Raw genomic sequence first — 26,737 nt, forward strand, 5'->3', positions numbered from 1 at the left:
GGGGGGCATCTGGAAACCCCCAGAAGACTGGATGGGGATGCCGGCTGGGCTGAATTTGGCCCCTGAGCCTCAAGTTCCCCTTTCCTGACCCAGTGGGGTCCCAGGTCTATTATGGTCAAATGTCATTCAAATGCCGATTCTGGCCCAGATTCAGGTTTGGATAGAACACTTCTCCATGTTTAATCTAGCTATTTATTTATTTATTTATTTTACAAAACTCATAAACTGCTTTATATCTGAAACAAACAAGATGCCCAACCAGTGAACAGTAAAGAAAGAATCAAAATATGTGTTAAATTCAGAAATTGGAGCCAGTTGCCAGAATGTTTTGAACAAAGCTGAGATATTTTTCATGTAAAGGCAGCAGTAGCAGAAGCAAGTCTGGGTAGTGTGTGTGTGTGTGTGTGTGTGTGTGTGTGTGTGTGTGCTTGAACTGCATAGGGCATGCAGGTGTGCTAAGACCACCACATATCATATCACTCCTGCATGCAACTTGCAGCTCATATGGTCTCCTATGTAGCTGCTAAAGTACGGTAGCAGGAGCCCAGAAGAAACAGGAGGTGTCAGTTTTGGCTTTCACACTTGCTTCCCTGTGCAGCTCCTGCACCTGTGCAAAAGTCTGTGAGAGGTCTGGCCCGCTGTGCCTGCTAGGATCCGCTACAGGGGGCACCTGCAAGGGTTTGCTTTCCCAGTCTCCAGACTCTCGCTCTCTTTTCCTGCCTGGGTTCTATACGGGTTCTGGAAAAGCTGGCAAATGTATACTGTTTTTACTGGATAATAAAAACCGGAACAAAGTCTTGTGCTTTCGTTAGAGTCATGCTTTCTCAAAAGGGTGTCTTTCTGCAAACATTAAATGTGACAGCGGAGAATAACTGAAAGGTGTTAAGTCGAAACCACAAGGAAGCGCTGACAGGACCTGAACGCTAATGATGCTATTAATGATATTCCCAGTGAGGACTGGGGAAGGCGAGAGCCCTGCTTGGCTTTTCAGACGGATTGTAGAATTCTTGGTGAATATCAATTAAGTCCTGGAAATGTTTCACTCTAATTAGGATGCTTAAAAGGTAAGCAAAAACATAAAGTAAACAGTGTTGCCTTCCTCCTTCTAATAATGCGGGAAGCTTCCTGGAGTCTCTGAATTAGGCTTGGACACAAAAGTGTTTTGAATTTTCCATCTCTGCCTTGTATCATTAGGGGTGTGCACGGACCCCCCGCTCCGCTTCACTTCCAGATCCGCAATTTGCGGATCAGGCCGCTCCACCCCGCCCCCGCTCCGCCTATGTCCACTCCGCTCCGCTCGGAGCTCCGGATCCGGATCGGAGCTCCGTTTCCCCCCCATAGGCTTGCATTAAGATAAAAAAGTATACAACTTTTTTTCTGTGAAAGTTAGAAACCTCAAGTTTGGCACCATGACACCTCATGGAGGTATACACATGCACGCCAAGACTCAAGGCAATCCCATCATCCCCTGATTTTTGGGGAATTTATGAAAATCAGGCACCCCATTCACACCCCTTTCCATAGCTCCGTCAATTTGCACGTTAAAAATCTCAAACTCACCACCATGATAGCTTGTCCAGGGATACATATGCACGCCGAGACTCAAGGCAGTCCCATCATCCCCTGATTTTTGGAGAATTTATGAAAACCGGGCACCCCATTCACACCCCTTTCCATAACTCCGTCAATTTGCATGTTAAAAATCTCAAACTCACCACCATGAAAACTTATCCAGGGGTGCACACGCACGCCAAGACTCAAGGCAGTCCCATCATCCCCTGATTTTGGGGGAATTTATGAAAATCGGGCACCCCATTCACACCCTTTCCATAGCTCCGTCAATTTGCACGTTAAAAATCTCAAACTTGCCACCATGAAAGCTTATCCAGGGGTGCACACGCACGCCGAGACTCAAGGCAGTCCCATCATCCCCTGACTTTTGGGGAATTTATGAAAACCAGGCACCCCGTTCACACCCCTTTCCATAGCTCTGTCAATTTGCACTTTAGAAACCTCAAACTCGCCACCATGATAGCTTGTCCAGGGATACATATGCACGCCTTGACTCTTGAGTCAAGGCAGTCCCAGCGGCAGAGCCCGGTAAAGGACCAAGGGAAAGGGGGACCTTACCTGCCTCCGTCTGTGGTCCGTCGCTGTCTTCAATTGAGCCCGCGGTTTCACCAGGAAGTCTGGGCCGCTTGGTGGAACTGCGGGCTCAATTGAAGACGCTGACGGACTGCGGACGGAGGCAGGTAAGGGAGAGGAGGGCGGGGAGGGGGTTACTGGGCCCTGCCGCCGTCACCGCATGGGCGACAGCGACAGCGGCAGGGCCCGGTAAACCCCACTTACCTTTCCAGCGGAGCTCCGGATCGAGGCGAAGGATCCGCCTTCACCTCGATCCTCTTCGCCACGCTCTGCCGGCCCCCCAATCCTCTTCGCCTCTGCCTTAAGGGCAGGCGAAGCCCCCCACTCCGCTCCTGCTTCTCCGGTCCGATTAGAAGCGGAGCACATCCCTATGTATCATATATGAAAACCACGGAATATCCTCCAATTTAAGTGTTCACATGGAAAACAGCTGTGTTGGTGGGACCGACATTTTTCTTTCCTGGATTAGTCACATAGTTGAGTCCACCAATCAGATATGACAACACTGCTGAGCCAATCAGATTTGAATATATAGAGACATGGGGGGGGGGGTACATGGTGACACAGGGATATTTAAAATTCAAGGAATTATATAGATGGATATTCTCTCAAGGTGTCAAAAATCGTTGAAATAGAGAGGCCGTATTCCAGGCTTCCCTAACCTTCTAGTTGGAACAGACTGTAATTCACAGGCATTGCAGTCCAACACATTTAGAGGGCCGCGGGCTGGGGAAGGCTGTGTTATTCAGTGCTTCCAAAAACTGCCAGAAACATTTATTTATTTTTGGGGTCAATTGTAGCGCTGCTGTTGTATCATGGGAGCCAGAGGGATGTAGTGGACAATGTGCAGTGGACTGAGGGACGTGCCAATCAGCAAAACGTGAGCTCACCAAAGTCCTCTAAATGCCACCATGAAGCTCACTCCAACTCGAGTCCATATCAGCCTGTGAGCTTTGTTTTTGTAGGGGGAGGGAGGGTGGCCTGAAAATCCATGCATATTTTTGTGCATATTTTTTTTTCAAATGTACGCGTCAATTGTGCTTATCATCTGTACGTGCACATTCTTCTCCCACTGATTAAAGAGAATTTGTGCGCACCATTCAAACGTGCACATTTTTGTGTGCACGTTTTGAAAAAGTACTCATGCTGTTGCATACATTTTGGGAGGGGCCATGCATGGCATTGCAAGCTGTGGACTTTACAGATTGCAGCTGAGTCGGTGATTGGCCTGGAAGGTGCGTACTGTACTGGGTAAATCCTGATGAAAAAAGACCTGAAGCCAATTTCTTTCACATCCCTATGTTCAAATCCTTGCTCTGTTTGGGTGCTCATTGAGAGGCCTCAGGGTAGTCCCCATCGCTCATGCAGTTTTTCAGAGGATAGAGGTAGGGTGGACGGAGCCATCCATTCTTCCACTGGCTTCTCTGAAGAACTTTGGCTTCATCTTGGTGCCCTCCAGAAGCTGGGAAGACATTCAGTGCTCACCTTTCTTAGCAACTGGGGGAGCAGATGAGAGAAGGCTCCAGATGGCACGGTGCTTTGCTTCCCTTGGGGTGGCTGCAGCCCCCTGAAAGAAGGACACTGCACCACTGTGCGCACATCCAAGGTGGGCCGAGCTCCAGGAATGGCTGTGGTGGCCTCTCTTAAAATGCCCGCAGCTAAGGGTCAGCCAACCCGCCTGCACTTGCCTGAGTGGGAGCTGGCACCACTGCTGCTGCCAACCCCCGCACTCTGGGCCCTCGACTTGGGCCGGCAAGTGGTCTTCAGACGACCACCCAAGTGCTGAAACCGTACACTTCCCATTCCTGCGTCAGTGGCAGCTGCCATTGATGCAACAGGAGGGAAAGGCGCAATTTTGGGAGCCTCCCTTCCCCCCCTCCCACTGTGCCAATGGCACCCTTAAAGGCCCCTTTGACGCAAGGGTAAAGGTGCAGATGGGGCCATTGCCCTTGCATCAATTGGAGCTGCCATTGACAGCTGCCAAGTGCTCACCAGGGCCTAACCAGCGCTCAGGTGGGGGGCCGCACTTGTGTTGGGAGCACCCAACTGAGTCTGGGGGGGGGGGACATGGGACAGGGGGGTGTTCTGCTAGATTCCCAGACCCACTGAGGTACTCGTAGTGGCATCCCTACCCACAGCAGCCCAAGAGAGGCAGGCTGCAGCCGGATGCAGGGAGGCCATTTAAGTCAGGCAGCTCTTGCCTTCAAAACCACCTGGCCTCCTGACTTCTGCAGAAAGAAATGCACGTTGCCTCGGAAAGCACAGTTTCCCAACCTGCAGTACTAAGGTCTTATGAACGTAGGAGGTGGTGAGGGCTCATAGGGAGAATCGGGGAGCAGGATGAAGCAGCTTTTATTGCCCCTGTGTCCACCACATTTCCCCACAGGGTGGGGGGGAACCCTCCACTGTCTTTTTGCCCCTCATCTGCAGGGCTGACCCTACCCTAAAGCAAAGTGAGGCTGCCGCCGCAGGAAGCCTAGCGGGTAGGGTGGGGGCAGTGGGGGTTGGAGGGCCAGGCTCCATGGACGATGTCCCCGGCCTGCAGCTCCTAATGTAACTTGCTGCCTCAGGAGGATGCTGAGCCATCACCAGGGCCAAAATTAGATCCAACAGCCAGCTTCTGTAAGGGGAATGGAGGGCGGCATCTTCTCCTTTGCCTGCGTTGTGTTGGGCAGGACAGCTCAGCTGGAAAAGTTCCTTCTGGTCTTTGAGCCCAGCTGGAAGGAAGGAGGCTAAACACAGCAGGGGGAAGGGGGGAGCAGCCCCTTCCACCAACCAATTCCCTTCTACAAATGCCCCGCCCCACATCTGGACGGGGCTGGCAAGCTCATGATGCAGAAGTATAGCTCCACCCATTTCCAGCCTCCCTAACTCTAAGGTTCCTTGAATGCTCACAAAATGGTTACGGGAACGTTCCCTCTGTGCTCAGGAAACCAGAATGGAACTTTCACGCTAATTAAACAAACCATTCGTTTTCATTTAGTCCAGCTTAAGCTGGAAAAGATCAAGGATTTTCTCATTTTTGTTCGTTAATTTTAATGTAAAGCGTATGGGAAATATCCATGGCTTAATTTTCAGGGGTGTGGGTGTCCTGGCCCATCGGTTTTTCTTATGCTCCCTTAGTAGAAGGCTGTGGTGAACCATGACTTAGCTAAAACTAGTGGGTTCAAAGAGTGGGGCGTATGGGTTTCCTTAATGACCTGCCTGCCTACTCCCACCCCCACCCCACCCCTTGCCCCAATAATTTCAGTACTGGAAGTAATCTCCTCTAAGATAGGATGTTTATGTTTGAAAGATGGAAGGTATTTTGGAAACCAACTTATTGATATGTTTGTTTGGTGTCCAAGGACAGACGAGAAATTAGTTCAGTTCATGTTTTAATGTAAACTTACCTAACTTTGCAGTTTCAAACCACTATGCAAACCAAAAGATTGTTATCCTTTCAAATTCGCATTTTCCCAAATTTTGTAGGCCAGTTCTCCAAGCAATCCCAAATGTGCACATTGGACCAAATGATGTTCAAATAGGCATTATAGTAGGGTATTATATTAGGGTATTATATTAGGGTATATTAGGAAACTGGCTTGCAAAAAATGTGTATATTAGGCAAATATGCATTACAACAAATATGCCCAAAAAATGCTTGCAAATTTTCACGCAAACTTCAAAAAGAGGAACCTTAAGGGTTGGGACAACCCAAAACTTAAGACTGGGGAAATTCTCAAAATTTGAGATGAACCAAACTTAAGACTGAAAAATGAAAAACGGTGAGAAACCAAAATTGACATTCCTGCTTGTGCCCAATGGTTCTGCCTTCTCTTCTTTCTGTTGTGTGATGGAGTTCTTTCATGCACAACATGAGCGAGCCAGATGAGAGACACGCCCACTCATATGCAGTTATGGGATGCACCGTGCACCATTGCACAAACTTGAAATTTTAATAGTATGCTCAAGACTGCAGAGGTGGGAGTTGACTTACTTCAATTTCTTCAAAGGAGCCAGGTATTTTAGCTTTTGTTGAAAGATTCATTGTGCAACCGCCTTCCTGTGGAAATGTCACTGGCCACTTGAAATAGCACTAAAGACCAGAAAAAGATTCATCACACACACTCTGATGGAAACTCTGTGCATGGCCTCTCCAGATCTATTAACTTTCCTTGCTTCACCCCATTAATTTCCTCTCCCTTAACAAAATTGGGAGGCATACCAGTGATTGAGCTGGGACTGTTAAGGTTTCTCTTCTTGGTAGAGATGAGGATTCATTTGACAAAGACATTACTGACAGGCTAAAAACAAAAATGAACAAGACGGATGTTGGTATTTAGTCAAACCTGCTTTCCAGTGTTCAGATCCAAGAGCTGACAACTCAGTCCTGTGTTGTGTCCAAAGTGACATGATTGTTCCCCTGGATTGAACAAGAACAGAAGATCTGAGAGAGTTCATCCAGGCAGTGACACACTGTTGGCTATCTACTGTCCCCTAATTCCTAGATCAGGAGAATTCTGCACAATGGTGCTCAAGTCCCAGAAAAAAATTGTGCTTCATCTTCTTCGGTCTTGTCTAGCTTAGCTCATTTCAGATCAGTTCCCTAGGGGAGTTGATCTGAAACAGTTGCACTTGCTCAAAGGGCAAAGCAGAGTCAAATCCAATGAAGCAAAGTCAAGTCTGACTGTGCAGGATTGCAAAGCGAGATCTTTCAGGACCTTGGGCAGATCCATGCAGGCTCAAACTCAGTCGGGAAGAACTATTGTTTCAGGAACAAGCACAGGTTCTCTGAAGAGTGGACAGGTCTGGACCTTCTGTTACTTCTTAAAGAGTTATTCTCTGAGTCTGCAGCCTCTGGCCTCTGGCCTTAAGGGCATGCAGGCGGTGAGGCTGGGGAGTCTGGTAAAGCCAGGTTCTCCAGCCTAGAGGGTCCCAAAGCAGCAAATGATGGGTTACTGAATGAAGACTCCTCCCCCTCTGTGTCCTCCTATGAGCTGGTGGGGAGAGGGGGCACTGAGGCCACAGTACATTACATTCTCCTCCAATCAATGAAACAGAAAGCAAGGAACCAGGATAGAGTCTGACCTTGTACATCACATGGCACCTGATATCTACAGATTTCACCAAAGGTTTTCCAATGTCCCATTTCCTTCATTCTCAAGTAAAAATTGGGACGCTGGCCTGGTCCCAGCCACCACTTCTCTGCCCCTGCTTTGGGTGACTTTTAGTGTTATCATTTAGCTTTGTTTTCCCCTAAGCAACTAGTACAATTTCCATCTCTTCATTATGTTTTCATTATGCACAGATTTTTTTTTTAATATTTTTGAGAATGTCCCAATTAACCTTCCTAGGTCACTTCTAAAAATTCTGCAAAATATGTTAATAGATTTTTATCTGGGAATGTAAACAGCCAAGGGGACCTGCAGTGATGTTGAAAAAATGCTATAAAGAAGGTGTTTAAAAGATTTATAATTTAGGCAGCAACCCTATGGCTCCCTGGAACCGGGGCTGGCAGGGGGATGCTGTCAGCCCTGAGCAACGGGTGGGGAGTTGGGCTCGATGGCCTTAGAGGCCCCTCCCAGCTCTACTATTCTATGATTCTACAGTATGATTCATGCCAGGAGGGAGATACTGGAAGGTGGTGGAGGAGAGATTTGTGCGCCACGTGGCTTGCTCTGCACCCTGTAAATTCGCCTGCTGCCTTCAGGTGTAGCGGAGGACGCAGCCCCATTGTCAGTGTTGAGGCAGATTCATCTGCCAGCCCAGCCGGCTTTTTGTCCATGGACTGGGGAGGGGGCGGCCATCTTGCACTTCGCCTCAGGTCTTGGGCAGCCCGATGTGTATCTCAAGGGCTGCTCAATGGATCAGCAACCAACTACCTTCCATTTACACTCCCGGACTACCCAGTTCTTGTTTTCACCACTTTGTAACAAAAACAACTGCCATCTTGATGTCCCTACTTGTGTCTCTAGCTAATGGGATTTCATTATTATATGTAACAATTGGGAGTACAGTCTGTAAGTGCAAAGAACTCCCCTCACCAGCTCACTGTGAAGAAGACACTTTTAAAATCCATTGTTGGCAGCAACAGCATTACAAAAAAACCATTTCTTTCAGCATAGAATAGCTTAGGACCCTCAGGATGGGGCCGCATTATCTAAAATGTGTCACTGCCAGGGAAAATGGCAGGCCACAGACTTGTTCTCACCATCTTTCCTGCACCTTTCCAGGGCAGGGGACCCATGAGCTTCTCCCTGGATTGAAAGATAAGGGCCCCCACTAGCTCTGTCCATCAGCAGGCCTGCATACTGCCTTCTGCTTCCTGTGATGAACATAAAAGAGGCATTCATGAAAAGGGGTTCTCCGTGCACAGAGAGTGCCTCCACCTGAGGTGTATGCATGGCCAATCAGGGGGTTGGATCCATGATCTGCCTTCTGCAAGAAGAAGGGACCTTACACACTAGGCAGGGCTCCTCTCACAGAAGGTCCTTCCTCCTGGTTTTGGGGATCCCCTGTGTCCCCCCCATATCCCCCCATATCACAGCTCACCCCATTCAACAGGACCTCTCGCCTCTCTGTGTAGCACTTCTAGGGGCCTGGAGGGGCAGATAGGGAGCTCTTCATGGGAGGGGGGAAGGGGCGCACAGTTCTGGCAGTGGGAGGGGCTTGCCTCCTTGACCCTGCGCCCCTTCCACACATCCATTTGATATGCAGGGGGAGTTCATGTGAACCTCTCTGATGGATAATTCCCCATGGTTCATGATACCACAATCCTGCCTCCTTTCCCATTTCGGCATCGTTGGGCATCTCTGTAGGGAACATCCACACAACCCCCGTTGCATTCAAAGTACTGGGTTGGAGGCCTGCACTACTGCTAGTGGAAACCGCAGTGCCCCCACTGGTGGTGAGAGAAAGAGCCCTGCGCACATGCGGATGTAAGCACACAGAGTTCACGCAATGCGAGGGCGATCCTGATGGAGCCGGATGCCCACGACCCGCCCCCGCCTTGTGTTTATTTATTTATTTATTTATTTATTTTATTACATTTATATACCGCCCCACAGCCGAAGCTCTCTGGGCAGTTTACAACAATTAAAAATGGTAAACATTAAAAGTATACAAAATTTAAAAACCATCAAAAACATAAAAAACAGTATAAAAACAACAGTCTCCATTTAAAAACAACAATTCCGGGGTCCATTAAAAACAAACTTAACGTTGTTAAATGCTGTTAAAACGCCTGGGAGAAGAGAAAAGCCTTGAACTGGCGCCAAAAAGATAACAATGTCGGCGCCAGGCAAGCCTAACCGGGAGATCATTCCATATTTGGGGGGCCACCACTGAAAAGGCCCTCTCCCTTGTTGCCATCCTCCGAGCTTCCCTTGGAGCAGGCACTCGGAGGAGGGCCTTAGATGTTGAGCGCAGTGTATGGTAGGTTCATGTCGGGAGAGGCGTTCCATCAGGTATTGTGGTCCCAAGCCATGTAGGGCTTTATAGGTTAAGACCAGCACCTTGAATTGGGCTCAGGAATAGCTCTGCAAATGCACACACATCCGTATGCAAAAAGAGCCCTTTCTCTTGCTGGACAAATGCATAGAGCAGGGAAACAATTCTGACATGGAGGAGAGTAGAGGGTGAATAGCGGCAGTACCTGTCAGTGGGGGGGCTAGATCCCCTCCCATGTTCTTTCAACATGTGGCCAGGAGTTGTGCGAGCCCCTCCCTGTTGCCACATACTGAGTTGTAAGGAAAGGAATGGAAAGGCATAGTTTTGGGGCAACCTGTCATTCCAGCCTTGGGGGATGGTGCATGCCTGTCCAGGTGTGATAGGCCATCACTTCCTATCATCTCCAGCCAGCATGCCACTGCTGGCTGGGGATGATGGACATTGTGGAAGGTGTTGGTAAGGCTGGTGTAGGCTTTCTGTTCTGGGTATCTGCTATGGGTTAGTCACCCTGTAGCTAATACCTCTCGGTGTCACATACAATGATAACTGAGATAAAATAAATATCAATCAAACCAAATACAGACAACAATCTATAACAGGAATTTCTTTCAGCTCAAGGGCAAAATTGGTTTTTGGAGATGCTCTTGCAGGCTGCATCCCAGCGGTGGGCGGGACAGAAGGCAAAGGGGTGGGGCTGAAATAGCAAAAAGAAAATCCAGTTTAGTGACTCTCTCTGCCAGTCACTAAAGCCTTAGGACAGCCTTCCTCAACCTGGAGTGCTCCAGATGTGTTGGACTGCACCTCCCAGAATGCCCCAGCCTGGCTGGGGCATTCTGGGAGTTGTAGTCCAACACATCTGGAGCGCCCCAGGTTGAGGAAGGCTGCCTTAGGAGAAGCACCCTAACCTTGTACAATACCTGGGGTGGGGGGGAGAGATGGCACAACAGGTGGGAAACCACAAACGGTTGAGGAGAAGTGAGAACCACTTGTGGGTGTGGGGAAGGAAGCCTGGCCATCTGGGGAACTCCAGAGGGCCGGACTGGAATCCCAGGTGAGCCAAACTTGGCCCATGAGCCTCAGCTTCAGCACCTCTGATTCGCAACTACACAAAGTGACCGAGTGGTAGTAAAAATAATGTCATGACTGTAAGAAAGAACGTTTATCCTGGGATAAGTGCCTCTCCCCTGCTGGAAGCTGATATTACAGCTGATACCACAGGCCTGAACCTCCTCCTTTCTCCCCTGTGAATGCCTAGAAATATACAATGTGTGACGTGGCTTGGGAAGCCCTGCCTTCTCCTAGTGAGAATTCTGTTTCTCTAAGGCCTTTCTCACCCTGCAGCAGGAGCCACCTTCTCCCCTCACACTCTTGGTTTTGCTGCCACCAGGACCTTTGGGGCTCAGTCCTCTCTCTGTGGAGACACACAGACGTTATTCTTTGACCATATATTCTCCTTTTTACATAGCCAAGAGCAGAAGCCATAGGATTTTATGACCAAAGAAAGCTTTATTAATTACAGTAATACATTGCTGAATGATAAACAGGTAACTCTTAAATGGTTCTCTCATACATAATACTCCAAAATCACTCTCTCAATCAACCCCTGCACAATCACCACAGACCTTCCCCCCTCCCTCCCTCCCTCTCTTTCTCTCAGTTCTCAAACCTAAAATCTTATCTCTGATCTAAACCCAATCTCATCTTGTCCCTCTCCCATCCTATACACTGTTAGAGACACAGGGTCACGTGACGCTTTGCATCACAGTAACCCATTCATAACGTTAGAATAACATCAGTGTAGATTCCCACTGGGTTACTATACACCCACAAGCAGAAGATGCTGAACATGATAACATCACCTCACACATTTTCTATGAGGCAGGGTTGTGGCTTTGGGTGACACCCACCCACCCACCCACTGACACCCACATGTTGGGGGTGATTTAGTTCTGGCCTGCGTGGCAAGGGGGAGCACGGGAAATGGAGCTGAGGTCAGGAGAAAAATGCCAGAGCCCTGTAACAGCTTTCATATCTGGCACCAGTCTCCTGAAATATGACACTGACTGGATGAAACACACATGTGTTTCTGGCCCCAAATTTGTGGCTGCATCCCACGAGCCAGAGGCCTGCAGCTACAGAGGGATAATAATAATAATAATAATAATAATAATAATAATAATAACAACAACAACAACAACAACAATAATAATAATAATAGGCAAGAACTGCCAGCAGGGATGGACAAATCTGTCAGATTCAGTTTCTCTCCATGCCTCCCTTTTCCAGTCTTTAATTCAGTTGATCCCCACTGTTGAGATGTTTAAAAAATGATTTTATTACACATCTTTGTGCATGCAGTTTTGCCTGGAATACCCACTTTCGCAAGCAATCTTTGGTGTTATTTTCACTAATATTCACTTTTCTGTGTACACCTCCCCTCAATATATGCAGTTTCGTACACTGGTTTGGGTTGGAGAATTCCATTGCAAAATTTGGTTTGTGTTTGTGTTCAAGAGTGTGAAATTAGAAGTTCATATTAAAATGGGAAGTCAATGAATTCCTCCCCATCTCTCTCTACCACCTGAAGAGTTTTACACAGAGAGAGAGAGAGAGAGAGAGAGAGAGAGAGAGAGAGAGAGCAAGAACAACAAAAGGGAGCGCCTCCAATTAAAAATTAATCGGATGGGACTGAGCTATACCAGAGCCCTGCCATCAATAGAGCACCATGCTGTTGTGCAACAGAGTGTTGACCTGCAATTCTCCTTGTCAAAAGTCCAGAGATTGCAAAGCCCCATTAATTAAACTGAAGCTTTCTCAGGCAGCACTGACAGTGACAAGTGGTGAAATCCTTACCAGGGAAATGCATAAAAGGACCAGCCAGGTTGCATAATCCAAAGAAATTTCAGTCACTGGTACTTCATTGCGGGCGGGACGGCAGGGGGAGAGGGGGGATTTGCTTCCAAGCGAAGAACAAGCGGTCTTGACATGGTTAGAGGGCTTCATGCATGCATTGTGATCGACTAATAGTCACTGGAGCTGAGGGGGTGAAAGCGCACGTCCTCCTGTGCTGCTGCTGCTACTGTGTGACAGGCATTCAGGTGCTGCGATATTATCCCGTTTATATACAGGGAACATTATTTCTCTGAATGGCCTTGGAAGATGATCCAAATACATGGATAATTAGGGCTGAGAGGCTGGAAGAGCTGATTGCGTAGACCTATTCAATGACAAGAGGCTGGGATGTGAAAAATACAAGAAGCAAGGGTTCTTTCAGTGTTTGCGGGCATCAGACATGGGGCTTCCAAACAATCTCTTTCCGTGAGAAGGGATCCCTCAATAAGCCACAGGAGACATGGGTATACCTAGAATTGCCAGAGCAAGCGTATGCTGGACTCAGCATCATCAATGTCAGAATGTGTGCATTGCTTCCCACTGCAAAAAGCAGTCTCAAAGCAACTTACACAAAAAACACAGAAAGCTAGAATTAATCATATAGATATCAGCACAGTGCAATTAAAAACAAACACCATAAAACGTACTGTAAAAACAGTATGAAAATTAGGACCGGCGAATTAGAAGCAGAGCGGGGTGCTTCGTCTCCCCTTAAGGCGGAGGCGAAGAGGATTGGGGGGCCGGCGGAGCGTGGCGAAGAGGATCGAGGTGAAGGCGGATCCTTTGCCTCGATCCGGAACTCCGCCGGAAAGGTAAGTGGGGTTTACCGGGCCCTGCCGCTGTTGCTGACGCCCATGCGGCGACAGCGGCAGGGCCCGATAACCCCCCCTCCTCTCCCTTACCTGCCTCCGTCCGCGGTCCGTCAGCTTTTTCAGTTGAGCCCGCGGTTCAACCAGGAAGTCTGGGCCACGGGCTCAATTGAAGAAGCCAACGGACCGCGGACGGAGGCAGGTAAGGCCCCCCTCCCCCTTGGTCCCTTACTGGGCTCTGCCGCCATCGCCGCACGGGCGGCGACGGTGGCAGGGCCCGGTAAACCCCCCCGCCCTCCTCTTCCGGCCTTACCTGGTACCACTCCCCTCCACTGCGGAGCTCTGATTCGGAGCCGAAGCTCCGCGGCGAAGAGGAGCGGAGTATGGGCAGAGCGGCGCAGAGCGGAGCGGGCCGATCCGAAATTTTCGGATCAGCCCGCGGGGCGGAGTGGGGGGTCCGTGCACACCCCTAATGAAAATTGGTTTGTATAATTATTATTTCATGTATACCCCCTCTTTTTTCCTCTTGCAAGGAAACCAAGGTGGCCCACATGGTCCTCCTCCTCTCCATATTATCCTCACAACAACCCTGTGAGGTAGGTCAGGCCGGGAATCAGTAACTGGCTCGAAGCTACCCAGTGAGCTCCATGGCAGGAGAATCCGGATCTCCCGAATGCAACACTTCAACCACTGCCCCACACTGGCTCTCCCATGTGTTCTTCTGTTTCCCCACAATCTGCTTAGAACAAACACCACCAAAGCTCCTCACAGCCGTTGGGCTGTAACAGTTGGGAGCATTCAATAAAGGCAGGGGCTAACACTGAAAAGGCCCATTCCCAAACTGCCAGAGTGTAAGACTCTGAAGTCAACCATACCAGGAGAAATGACCCTTGAAGTATTGAGATCCCTAGCCGGCCTTCTGAAGCTGCCAGCTTTGCTGCCTGCCGTAGTTGCAGCTGCCCCACACACCCACTCATCAGCTCCCTCCCCCCTCCTCCACTTGGACAGAGGAGCTCTACACATGGACGTCAGCACGCATGCAGAACCCAGACAGGGGTCGTCAGTCATTTATTTAAAGCACTTTTATCTCACTCCTCCATCAAAAAAGCTCCTGTTTTTTTGCTGCCTGAGATTTGCACACAATCAATAAAAACAAGATGCTTCTTACCCAATCTAAACGAGAGATATACAACCTTGTTGGCCTCAAGGACCACAGCTTGCCGCACCATGAGGTCAGAGGGCCGCATATGCATGTGCCTGCATGTGCCCACACATGTGCTGGCACACACACAAGCACTCACCAATCGGAGATAAAGGGAGAGATTCACTTGCCAATGCTGCTGTCAGCAAGCCAATCCCTTCCTTATTCCCAGTCTCCCAGGCAGTGCCGCCATGATCTGTTCGCCAGCCGATGCACCAGGGAACTGATGTGCCACATGCAACCCACGGGCCAGACTTTTTGCATCCCTGATCTAACTAGGCCTGACCCAAAGGGGGGAAAGGATGGGATGGGAAGAGGGGGCAAGCAAGTGGTCGTTCAGCAGGGTTGGTGGAATGCCCTGCTTCTCGTCTCATCTCCCTCTGCCGTGGCTTCAAATCCTCTTTACCCCAGGTCCAATAGAGAAATGTCACCACAAGCCATTTTTCCTTTCTTTCTATGGTCTTCTTGAACACATGCACTGATGGGCCACAGACAGGAAGCAGCCACAGTAGAGGGCTTGGTTTCTTTTCAGATGAATATCCGTAGCAGGGACCCATTTCCTGGGCTGCAGGAAATGGCTATATGTAATACCGCATTTGCAGCAACAGAAAGAAAGAAAGAAAGAAAGAAAGAAAGAAAGAAAGAAAGAAAGAAAGACAGAAAGAACACAAAGGGACATTGCAAGAGAGAGTAGATCTACACAGCGTACTGAAGGCGCTTGCATGAGCCCCCAGTGCGCCCCCAAAGCGATGGTGTAGATCCTGCCCTGGAAGAGACGGAGGAAGAGGCAGAGGAGGAGGCGGCTGGGGAATCCAGCCACGTCCTTGCCACCGCCCAACTCCCCGCCGGCCTCCTGCTGCCGGCGAAAGAGCCAGCCGGGTCGGAGAGCTTCTTCCGCTCTCCGCCCCGCCTTCTTCCGCCGAGCTCTCCGACCCGGCCGGCAGGGAGGTGGGCGGCGGTGGCAAGGACGCGGCCAGATTCCCCAGCCGCCTCCTCCTCCATCTCTTCCAGGGCAGGATCTACACCATCGCTTTGGGGGCGCACTGGGGGCGCATGCAAGCGCCTTCAGTACGCTGTGTAGATCCACTCAGAGAGAGACCAACTACTTTCGGTTCAAGCAACTTATGATGCTGACTCCATTGGCTGTTTAGACAGTTGCCAAAATTTAATTCACTTGAACAACAACACAAACCATAAGTTGTACATTTCTATGTTCTCCTAATTGATAAATATTTATTATTGTTGCAGCTTCTTTTTTTCCTTTTTGACCTATCTGCTGTTGGCCTCAGTGGATGGGGAAGAGTTTTCTTCTCATTGCAAACTCAGGTGGATATGTTCTAACAGGACTGAAGCCCAAGTGAGACCACTGAGAAATGAGTGTGTTAGCATGCTCATGGGAACCCCAGAGTTTGGAACACTACAAAAAAAAAAGGTCTTCATTTCAAAAATGAAGGGGGAAGCACGCACACACCCAATAGCACAATTAGGATTGAGCATATTTATTAATCATAGAATGTTGAATGTCAGTTGAAAAAGAAATACATAAAACTGGGCGGAGGAGGTGGGAGAGAAAGGGATGCCACTCTTTGAAGGGAATGCTAGCTGGGATCCTGAGTAGTAGCACTCCAGCCAGAAGGGAGGATATGCTGCAACATTTTGTTGCAGACACCACTCATAACAATGCTTTTCTTTCTTTGTTTAGGAATGAGATATAACATGGGATCTCAGCAACCCAGAAAAGTAAGTTGTCTCTTTGGAAAGCTGCATTTGTGACTCACATTTGCAATATTGGAAGGGGAAATGGGAGACGTTGAATGGCAGAACAGAGAATCAAATGACTAGTGGAAGAGAGAATGAATTTGTATTCCCCAAATTTCCTTACTAAATTCTCTCAATTTGTTAAGCTGTTGAAATGTAGATTTTTGTAGTTTGTTAGGGCGGATAAATCTGATGCACTTTGCCAGAGAAATATTTTGCATATCTGCAGTGTGAATCTAATTTGACTAATAAAAATCCCATTTCAAGTCACAGAGCAGCATTACTGGCATTAAAAAAAGCTTGGTGAAATTGCTCCATCTAGTGGCTCTTTGTTCTTCACAACGGCAGGGAGCCATGGTGAACTTTTCCAAGCACAGGCTGTTGGGAGGGATGGCTTGGAGCAGTGCAAGATTTTACTTGCATGGAGAACTTTGTCCCTGTTATCTAGAGTGACCAGATACAGAAGAGGGCAGGGCTCCTGCAGCTTTAATTGTTGTGATGAAGAGGAAATTTCACCAGGTGTTACATGCATACAATGACACCTGCTGAAATTTCCTTTTCAATACAACTGTTAAAGATACAGGAGCCCTGTCCTCCTTTTCATGCGGTCACCCTAGCTTAAATGCAAAATGGGAGGAATGAGGTGCCTACCACTCTACTTAGGACACTTGTAAGCTTCTGAGTTCAGAGGCTGATGAGTAGCCAGGGTGCAGCCCATAGGACTGCTCCCTAAGCTTGCTAGTGAGTGTTTCAGAACAGCCTGTCCAAAGACAGGCACGTACTAGATCAAGCCTGATATTATTAATCCATTACTAGTATTTCATGTTGTGCAGATAACAGTAGGGTGACCATATGGAAAGGAGGACAGGGCTCGTGTATCTTGAACAGTTGTGTAGAAAAGGGAATTTCAGCAAGTGTCATTTGTATGCATGCAGCACCTGCTGAAATACCTTCTTCATCTCAACAGTTAAAGCTGCAGGAGCTATACTAGAGTGACCAGATATAAAAGAAGGCAGGGCTCCTGCAGCTTCAAGTATTGTGATGAAGAGGGACTTTCACCAGGTGCTACATGCATACAAATGGCACCTGCTGATACAGGAGCCCTGTCCTCCTTTCCATATGGTCACCCTAGTAGGAGCTCCACCTAGAAGTTCCCTGGAGCATTACACTGGAAATGCATGGGTCAGTGGGGCAGGAAGCCCTGGCAAAGTTTGGGGTCCAAGAAAAAGCAAACAAACATTGCAAATGAACAGTGCAGCCCCCTCTACATCAGGGGTGCAGAACCTCTTTCAGCCCAAGAGCCGGATTCTATTTCAGAGTTCAGGGGCTTTATTCCAGTGGTGGGCGGGGTTGAAGAAAAGAGGGGCGGGGCCAAAATACCCAAACTATCAGCATAGTTCAGCTGAAAGCTCTTACCACCACTAACCCAGGAGAGGCATTCCAACCTTTTAGAATGGGGAGGTTGCAGAAAAGCCCGGAAGCCCCCCAACACTGGATGGATGGGGAAGGGGGCAGGACCAGGGGAAGGGGGCATGTCCATTTTGGAGACCCCCAAATGGCCAGATTGGGACTCTTGGGGGGGGATTCCTGAGGTTCTGCACCCTTGCAACGCATGGCTCCTCAAGAGGGAGCTCCATTGAGTTCAACGGAACTTACCCCAGATGGGTGTCTACAGGATTGCTACCTACGTCAAGCAGACTTCTTGGCCCCCAGCTGATGCCCTCGGTCTCCAGTAAAACCAGGTGGGCAACGAGTGTGGTCGATCTGCCTATTTTTACCATGGCCCACAGCCCCACGTGTGCAATGGCTCCCCATTCCCTCGTACAAGAGGCATATTCTCAATGCACACAAGGTAGTTTTCTCTTGAATGAACCAAGCGCGACCCAGCTCTGTGAAAAGAATGAGGAGCAGCACACAGAGACGTGGTCTGTTTTGCATCGTCTTATTGACCGCGTTTCACCCAAGCAGGAGCTTCCAAATTCACTTTGACATTAGGGGGTACAAATGCCACCCCACCCCACCCCAGGTTAGTATTATTGATGGGTGAATTTGTCAGTTTCACTTTTCCCCACAGATAGATAGATAGATAGATAGATAGATAGATAGATATCACATTCTTTCTCTCCCAAATATGAAGAACTTAGTGGATTTGGGTAAATGATTATAACAAATAAACTGAAATGAAATTCTCGCCCACCAGCTCCAGCCAATGTCAATATGCACCATTATGCCTAGCATGGTGGGGTCCATGATGTACCTGCCTGCCAAACAGCTGCCAAATAGCTGCTAAAGATAAGAAAATTCTCAGAAGGAAAGAGGTGGGCACCCTGCCAACATGGGGGGATTCCACACGTTGTACTGAGGGTGCTTCCATGCGCCCCCAGTGCGCATCCAAAGCGATTGTGTAGCTTGCCTGGAAGAGACGAGGAAGAGGCGTCCTTGTTGCTGCCGCCGCCGCTGCCCACCTACCTCCTCGCCGACCCAGTCAGAGAGCTCGGCGGAACCCCGCCTTCTTCGGCTTTGCTCTCCGACCCGGCTGGCGAGGAGGTAGGTGGGTGGCAGCAGCAGCAAGGACGCCTCTTCCTCGTCTCTTCTAACAGGCAAGTTACACGATCGCTTTGGGCGCGCACTGGGGGCGCATGGAAGCGCCCTCAGTACGACGTGTGGAATCCCCCATGGTTGGATATTCAGGGATGCAAAGCCAGGCTTCTAAGAGCTCAGGCCAAGAGGGAAGAATCTATCAGTTTTACTTTATCCCAAATTTGAATTGTGTTAATCTCTACTTCTTTTTGTCCCAAATATGGGGAAGTTTGCAAATTTTGATACATTCTTACCAAAACTGAACTGAAATGAAAAAATTCTCATCCATTCCTAGTTAACATTAAAGAGGAGAAACCTGCAGTGCAGGAAAACCAACTTCCAAAGGTACCTTGAGATACAGATTTGAGTCCAAAGCCCTCCAACCCGAAATCTTCTTTGCAGTCGCTCATAAACTATGAAAAACATTACGTGTTTCCTAGCTGGTCTTTTGGGTTTATCTCTAGGATTGATGTTCAGGTTAAGAGCCATACAGTCAAAAACAGGGGGTTTACTGCAGCACTAAAGCTGCGTGGAGGACAATGCATTTAGTTAGGCTGAACTAAAACGGTACAAATAGCTTGCACCATTAAACTCTACAAGCTGTCTATGGTGATGAATGCTCTTTCATTTAGTAATTTCTTGGTTCTTTTCTTCCATTAGGACTGTGTATCCAGTAACAATCAGGATGGAAAAATACAGGGAAATGCTGGTGATGAATTTCCGGTTGTAGACCAGGGGGCTTCATTACACCCAATGGAGAATGGACCTACGAGGCATCAAAGCACAGGCATAAAGCAGAACATATTGGTCATGATTAAAGACCATCAGGGAAAAGGCACGGGAGTTCATTCTGCCAGGACTCACAAACGAAGGAGGAGATTTGTCATCAAAAAGAGCCCTATCCCAATTGCTGTAAATGGCTCCTTTCTGAACTTGCCCGTTGTGAAATCAAAGGATAGACATGACGTTAAATGGAAAAGCCTCTATGAGACCCAAAGAGAACGAAAGCGGATCATGCAAGAGACGTGCTTGAAATATAGGAGCAACAACAAGAGAATCATCACGCCTTATCATGTTTCCAGGATCTTCGTCGAAGATAAGTACCGAATTTTATACTGCGAAGTTCCCAAAGCCGGTTGCTCCAACTGGAAGAGGGTGCTTATGGTTCTTAATGGACTGGCCTCCTCAACCAGAGTTATCCAACACAATACGGTGCATTATGGGAATTATCTGAAACGGCTGGATGGATTTGATCGCAAAGGGATCAACCAGCGGCTCAACACTTACACTAAGATGCTCTTTGTTCGCGAACCTTTTGAAAAATTGGTCTCGGCGTTTCGAGACAAGTTTGAGCATCCCAACAATTACTACCATCCTGTCTTTGGCAGACCCATCATTTCAAAGTACCGCCTTAATGCCACGAAGGAGGCCCTGAGGACAGGTTCTGGGGTGACCTTCAAAGAGTTCATTCAATATCTTCTTGACGTGCATCGCCCTGTAGGCATGGACATCCACTGGGATCATGTCAACAGACTCTGCAGCCCCTGCTTGATAGACTATGATTTTATAGGTAAATTTGAAACCATGGAGGAAGATGCCAACTTCTTCCTGCATTTAATAAATGCTCCACAAAATTTGACTTTTCCGAGGTTTAAAGACAGACATTCGGATGAAGAGCGAACCACCACTCAAATTACACAGCAATATTTCACACAACTCTCCCCTTCTCAAAGGCAACGCAGCTATGATTTCTATTATATGGATTATATTATGTTTAATTACTCAAAGCCTTTTGAAGACCTGTATTAACCATGGAAGAGTTGGGAACTAAGGAGGGGCGAACAAGCAATGTGCAAACTTGCTGAGGTTCTCACGATTCTTCCTCAAAGTTAATTTCACTTTGCTTGCATTCCTGGACGGGAGCATCTTTTTTTTCCAATGGGGAAAATGTACATTTTTTTAAAGTACACATTTTGTAAATTGCACATTTTTCCCAATTGAAAAAAATGTATTTCTTATGATGCTATTTTTTTCCAGACTGAAAATGTTCAGTTTGTAGGCTAACATTTGAAAATGTCGGGGTGGGTGGGGTGGGTGAGATTTCTGCATGTGTGCATAGTCACACATGTACAAATGCACATTTGCAGAAGTGCACACTTGTGCATATGTGCACTTTTGAATGTGAACACCAGTTTGGAAAATTGTGAACATTTCCCAAGAATTGCATTCCTGCTCACATTGGGGTTTGCCAACGGAACATGTTCACATAATCGGTGAACAGGAATGAAATTCTTGAGCATCCCTATTAGGAGCCAATGGGCACAATCCTTGCGGAGATCCTCAAATGCTTCTTTATATAACAGGAGGTCCCAATAAATTGTACCCACCTGCAAATGAGCTAAGGACATACTTATCGGCTGCAGGGGATGGGGTGGGGGTCGCAAAAAGGAATAAATCCTCCAATTGCTCCAATGGAATTTTTTTTTCCAGTTTTGAACCCACCCACCCCCGGGGGGAAGAGGTGGGAGAAGTTTTAATCCCCCTCCCAAGCACTGTGGTCCTGGTCCAAATTGGGGCCATGCACACACATGAGTTATGAAAACCATTGCGCATAGCTACACTATGCACAATTAGCAGAGTGTTTAGTTTGACCCTAAACCGGAGGTGAAAACTTCCCCACAGAGCAGCCTGGGGAATGTAATTCTGTGATAGGAAGGGGGCAGAAACAGGGGTTGGTAAACTACAATTCTCAAGATCCTTTGTGGCAGAAGCCATGACAGTTAAACTGGTTTCAAACCAATACAGGTTGGAAGAATAGCTCCACCCTAAACGAACTCCTACATTCAGGACCATTGCTGCTATGCTCTGGAAGCACACTCTGTCCTCATATTTTTCAAGGATCGTTGATTATTTCACAGTGATCCATCTCTCCATGTTAAAACAAAATCATTTTATAATAAATATCAACAAATGGCCACCTTTAACCTAGTCATAGGCCTGCAAAATCAATGGAAATGAAGTCTCAGTTGTCTGTGCCTGTTTGTGGTATATACTAGGCATTTAAAACGGATCTGCTACAGAGCTCTTCTGCAGCTGCAGCGCAAGAAAGACCGAGCATAACCTATAATTAGTGATGTATACATGTGCACCTTAACTGTCTCCATCAGACCCTAATTTTTTGTATGATTTCTACATTTGTTACATTTATACATCTAATGTCGGGACTCCCAATAAAGCACATTTGGTTTGCAATATGGCCATGGCGTATATTTGCATTATACAGCAATGGAGGAAAGAGGGAGGGGCATTGATAGTTCTCCATGGTATCCTCCTTAATCAGAGAGACAATCAAGATTTTGCAGAAAGATGGTTAGCAAAATGCTGTTTTATGGAACTATTTCTGCTTGCCTTCTGGGAATACCTGGGGTGGGGGGGGGGGGCTAGAATCTTTCCATATTAAAGTGTGGTTTCAAGGATGCACCAATGGAAAGCAACTAATATTTAATGAACACAGGAGTGCAAAATTTAGCCAGATGTTAGAATTCGCAGGATATGAATACATTCTCTTCCATCTATAGCTCCCTTATGGCATATTCGTCTGCAGGAAAACGAAACACAGCACATTTACATCTTTATGCATGCTATTAAAATTCTTTTAATCCTTGGCATTAACATAAATCTTTAGTGTAATCTATGTAGTCTCAGGGAATATCAAATGTTGCCTTTAAAGTAGCAAATAAATTTAGATGCAGCTTACTGCTCATCAGGGTTCTTTATTTTTAATGGTCACAAACAGTTAGCTGCCCCCTTAAAAGCCTCTGAGCACAGTTCAGAGTGCTGTTTTTGTCATACGAAGCCTTAAGGATCACATCTGTGTCATATTCCTGTCTAAAGCACTGGTTAAATCAGAAGTTGGTGGTGACATTTCAAGACAGATTTGTTTAACCTGCCAGTATTTTCCTGGTCTGGTCAGTAACACTGTGGCCACAGCTAAACCTAAGGTTTATCCTGGGATCATCCAGGGTTCGCCCCTGCGTGAGCACTGGATCCCCTGTGTGTCACCTAGATGAACAGGTTTGACCCCTGGACGATCCAGGGATAAACCTTAGGTCTAGCTATGGCCTGTGTTATATCAACATCAACTCTGTGATCAAAACTGAGCCTATTTAGTAGTAGCGAAAGCAGCGAAGAAGCACTACTTTACTGCCTCCATGGCATCGCCTCAAGTGGAGCTTTTCTGGGAAGTTTGGAGCCTATTCTACACTGACCCAAAGGAAGTGGCCCACTGTGATCTGTTTGCTTCACATTTTGAGGATAAAATCACATGCAGCCGTGCAAACCTCGGCTCCCCTGTTTTAACAGATGGGTCTCATGAATTGTCCAAAGTGTTGTTGGTTCAGCATTATTGGATAAGTTTCAGTTAGTGCAACTCAAGGACATGAACAGCATGTTTGAACCAGTATGTGTGGCCACTTGCATGTTGGAGCCTTGCCTTTTGCAGCTAGTAAAATCTAGCAGGGAAATGACAGTTGTCTGAGCTAGGTGGGGTCATAAATGCCTCCTTACGAGAGGGGGCGGGCCTGGGTCTCCTGAAAGGCATGGTAGTAAGCCCTCTTTAGATCCAGAAGATCTGAATAGTTACAAGCCAGTTGTGCAGGTCCCTTTCCTGGGCAAGCCCTTGAGCAGGTGGTCATTGACCAGATCCCAGCCCTCTTGGATGAGACTGGTTTTCTGGATCCATTTCAGTTGAGGTTCAGGTTCAGTTTTGATTCTGCGGCTGCATTGATTGACTTGTATGATGCATTAGTTGCCCTGTATCATCATAGAGGGCAACCAATACAGTTGCAGAATTAATGTGTTGGGAGAGAGGTGGGGAATGTGTCCCTGTTACTACTCCTTGATCTCTCAGCAGCAATTGATACCATAGGTATCCTTCTGGAGCAGCTGTCCAAGCTGGGAGTCAGGGACACAGAGGAGTATTGCTTAGCTCCATGGATTGGGGGAGTATTGCTTAGCTCCATGGATCCTCCAGTGTGGGTTCTGCAGGGATCAATGTTTAACATCTACATGGGGTCACCTGGAGTTTGGGGGGCTTTGCCATCTGTATGCTGATGACACACAACTCTTCTTCCATGCTCCGCATGGGTTTCCCAGTCACATGGAGTGCTTCCACCTCTGCATAGCTACCTCATGGCAGATATCCACTGTCAAGGGCAGAGCTTTCAGCTATCATGGAACACATGGAACTTTGTGATCTGGACAAGATGGCTTTGAGTTTAAAGAAGTTACCACCATATTGGTAAAAGTTATATTACAGAGAAGAGCAAGATCCTGAGGAAGCAGCGCTACCTGGCCTTTATTGATATTGCACCATCTATGTTCATGGCAACGTAGAGAGTAAGATTCCTACCCCAAGAGATTATAATATAAATGTGAACAGAGGATCAAACATGGGCCGGGGCGGCGGCAGGAGGAGAGTCACTGGTAATAAAGGAAAATGCACTTCTACATAATTTACTTCAGCCTTCGCCAACCAGGTGTTTGCCTTCCAGGTGTGTGAGACTACAATTCCCATCATTTCTAGCTGGAATTTGGGGGAGAGAGCTTTATTTTCTCCCTTCTTCCCTCTCTCTCTCTCTCTTTCTTTCTTTGATGATGATGGTGACTGAGAGTTTAAGCAAAAGGCTTCACAAAGGAGGTAGGTATTTCAAGGAGGGTTTTTAAAGGAAGACAGAGAGGTGGTTCTCACAGGAGCGCTAGGCAGGGGTGGGCATTATTGGGCAAGTGCCGAGAGCTCACGCCCCAGCAGAGCCCACTGACAACCGGCTCTGGACTGGCTCCGCCTCTTCAGCATGGCAACCTGCTTCTTCACCTGCCTCTCACTCTGGCCCAGGCAAGGTCGGCGATGAGCAGGAGGGAGAGCAGCAGATCCCACAGCCCCTGAGCCCTCTGCCTATGAGGGAAACTAGTGGTAGCGATGAGGGCAAAGAGGACAAGGATCAAGAGCAGCTGGTGACAACGGCAGTGAGGAGAGAGGCTCACTCGGGGAGGGGGGGCTTGAAGTTGTCTGGCCCAAAGTCCCTCAAAGACCTGGGACCAGCACTGGCCCTGGCACAGGTGACAGGCAGCAACAGAAACAACCAAGAATCAAATTTATTACAGCATCTGCTTCTGTGCACCATAATATCCACCTCCCCAGGTGGGTTCTTACCTTTGCAAGTTTATGCCATGATAAATTTGTAGGTCTTTAAGGCTTACATCTACAATCTGACGCTGCCCCCCAGTTGTGTTGCACATGGAACACACTTCCTCTCATCCACAGCTAGTTTCGGGAAAGACTGCTTTAAGGTCCCACAAGATTCTTGGTCATTTTTGCTGCAAAGACCAACATGGCTTCACCTCTAGAAGTTGGTTGGTTAAGGATGGTCAAGTTGACAGAACAGTAGCCTTGGGGCAACCATCTATCATGGTAGGAAGGCAGCGGGGCTTGTTTTGTTTAATTAAAAAAATGGAGAGAAATGCAGTGCTTGGAGGCCTACAGTATTTGCAAAGGCTTTAAAAGTCTCCAGGGTCCTCCCTTTTGCCAATAGAGAAAATGTGCATCTGAGGACATTTTCTCATGTGTGGTTTGAAACAGGTGTTGCCTAAATGGGTTTGTCATGTGAAAGTATTTTTTCCCCACCCTGAAAATGGTAGACAAAGGTGGGTCATATAAATCATTCAAAAAGTCCTATACCCTCGGGCACTTTCTCCACACGATGACAAGTTCTAGAGGCAGCCGAATGGTGGGGAGAACAAGGGAGAGTCACGGCCCCTTTCCAAAGTTTGCTTTATTTATAAATATAGAAGCAGGACCTGGGTGAAGGCAAAGAGGCGGCGGAACAGCAGACAGGACAGCCACTAATCTTGCATCAGATCTCCAGAGGTTTTCCCCCACAGCAGATCACACAGACACCCACACAGACACGTGCACACCCACACCCACAATCAGTTAACCCCAGCCAGAAGCCCCCAAGATTCAAATTGCAAAACTACCTTCTTTTACGCTCATTCCCTTGCTCTCGCGCACACACACACACACTTCACAAAGCTTGGGTGAATTGCCCCTTCAAGGAACGATCCCATCACTGGGACAGAGTGTCAGACTCGGATGAGGGGGAGCAGAGTTCAAATCCACATTCCACTCTCTCAGTGACTTTGAGCCAGTCACGTTCTTTCAGCCAAGACGGAGGAATAGCGCCAGGCATCCTGTAGCAATGAAGAGCAAGATACAAATTGAATGGGGGGACAGACAGGAGACGGAATTATTATTATTATTTATTTATATAGCACCATCAGTGTACATGGTGCTGTACAGAGTAAAACAATAAATAGCAAAATCCTGCCGCATAGGCTTACATTCTCATAAAATCACAATAAAACAATAAGAAGGGGGAAAGAATGCACCAAACAGGCACAGAGTAGAGTAAAATGGTAATAACTGAATTATTCAGGGGGGAAACTCTCTCTGTGTGTGCGTGTGTTTGTATTATTATTATCATCATCATCATCATCATCATACCGCCCCATAGCCGAAGCTCTCTGGACAGTTTACAAAAGTTAAAAGTATGTGTGTAGGGCAGCCTTTCCCCAACCTGGTGCCCAACAGATGTGGCATTGGCCATGCTGGCTAGGAATTATGGGAGTTGCAGTCTTACACAGTGGAGATTGCTGGTGCAGATGTCAGTGGAGTGGCAAATCTGCTCCAGGTTTCAGTCAGAATCAGTCAGAACCCTAAAGGAGCCGTCCAAGGTGTGGAGTCACCATCTTCCACTGGTCCTGGAACCTGGAGGGCACCAGGTTGGGGAAGGCTGATGGGCGGTGGCATTCCCAGCCAGTATACAAAGCCCTCCCTGAAACACTGACATTCTGCTTGTTCTCT

At 47.7% G+C, this 26,737-nt stretch overlaps 1 protein-coding gene across 1 annotated transcript in view; it reads left to right on the forward strand.

Annotated features, from left to right (window-relative positions):
• The window catches only part of CHST8 (carbohydrate sulfotransferase 8), a 280,818-nt gene extending 260,193 nt beyond the window's left edge, over positions 1 to 20,625 (forward strand). Inside the window, exons 2-3 of the mRNA XM_063140869.1 lie at positions 16,181 to 16,218; positions 19,477 to 20,625. Of these exons, the coding sequence (XP_062996939.1) occupies positions 16,181 to 16,218; positions 19,477 to 20,625 (1,187 nt within the window). The remainder of the gene's footprint in view (positions 1 to 16,180; positions 16,219 to 19,476) is intronic.
• Positions 20,626 to 26,737: the final 6,112 nt, after the last annotated feature.

The sequence above is a fragment of the Elgaria multicarinata genome, chromosome 14 (assembly GCF_023053635.1).
Source record: "Elgaria multicarinata webbii isolate HBS135686 ecotype San Diego chromosome 14, rElgMul1.1.pri, whole genome shotgun sequence".
In the NCBI taxonomy this organism is placed as follows: domain Eukaryota; kingdom Metazoa; phylum Chordata; class Lepidosauria; order Squamata; family Anguidae; genus Elgaria; species Elgaria multicarinata.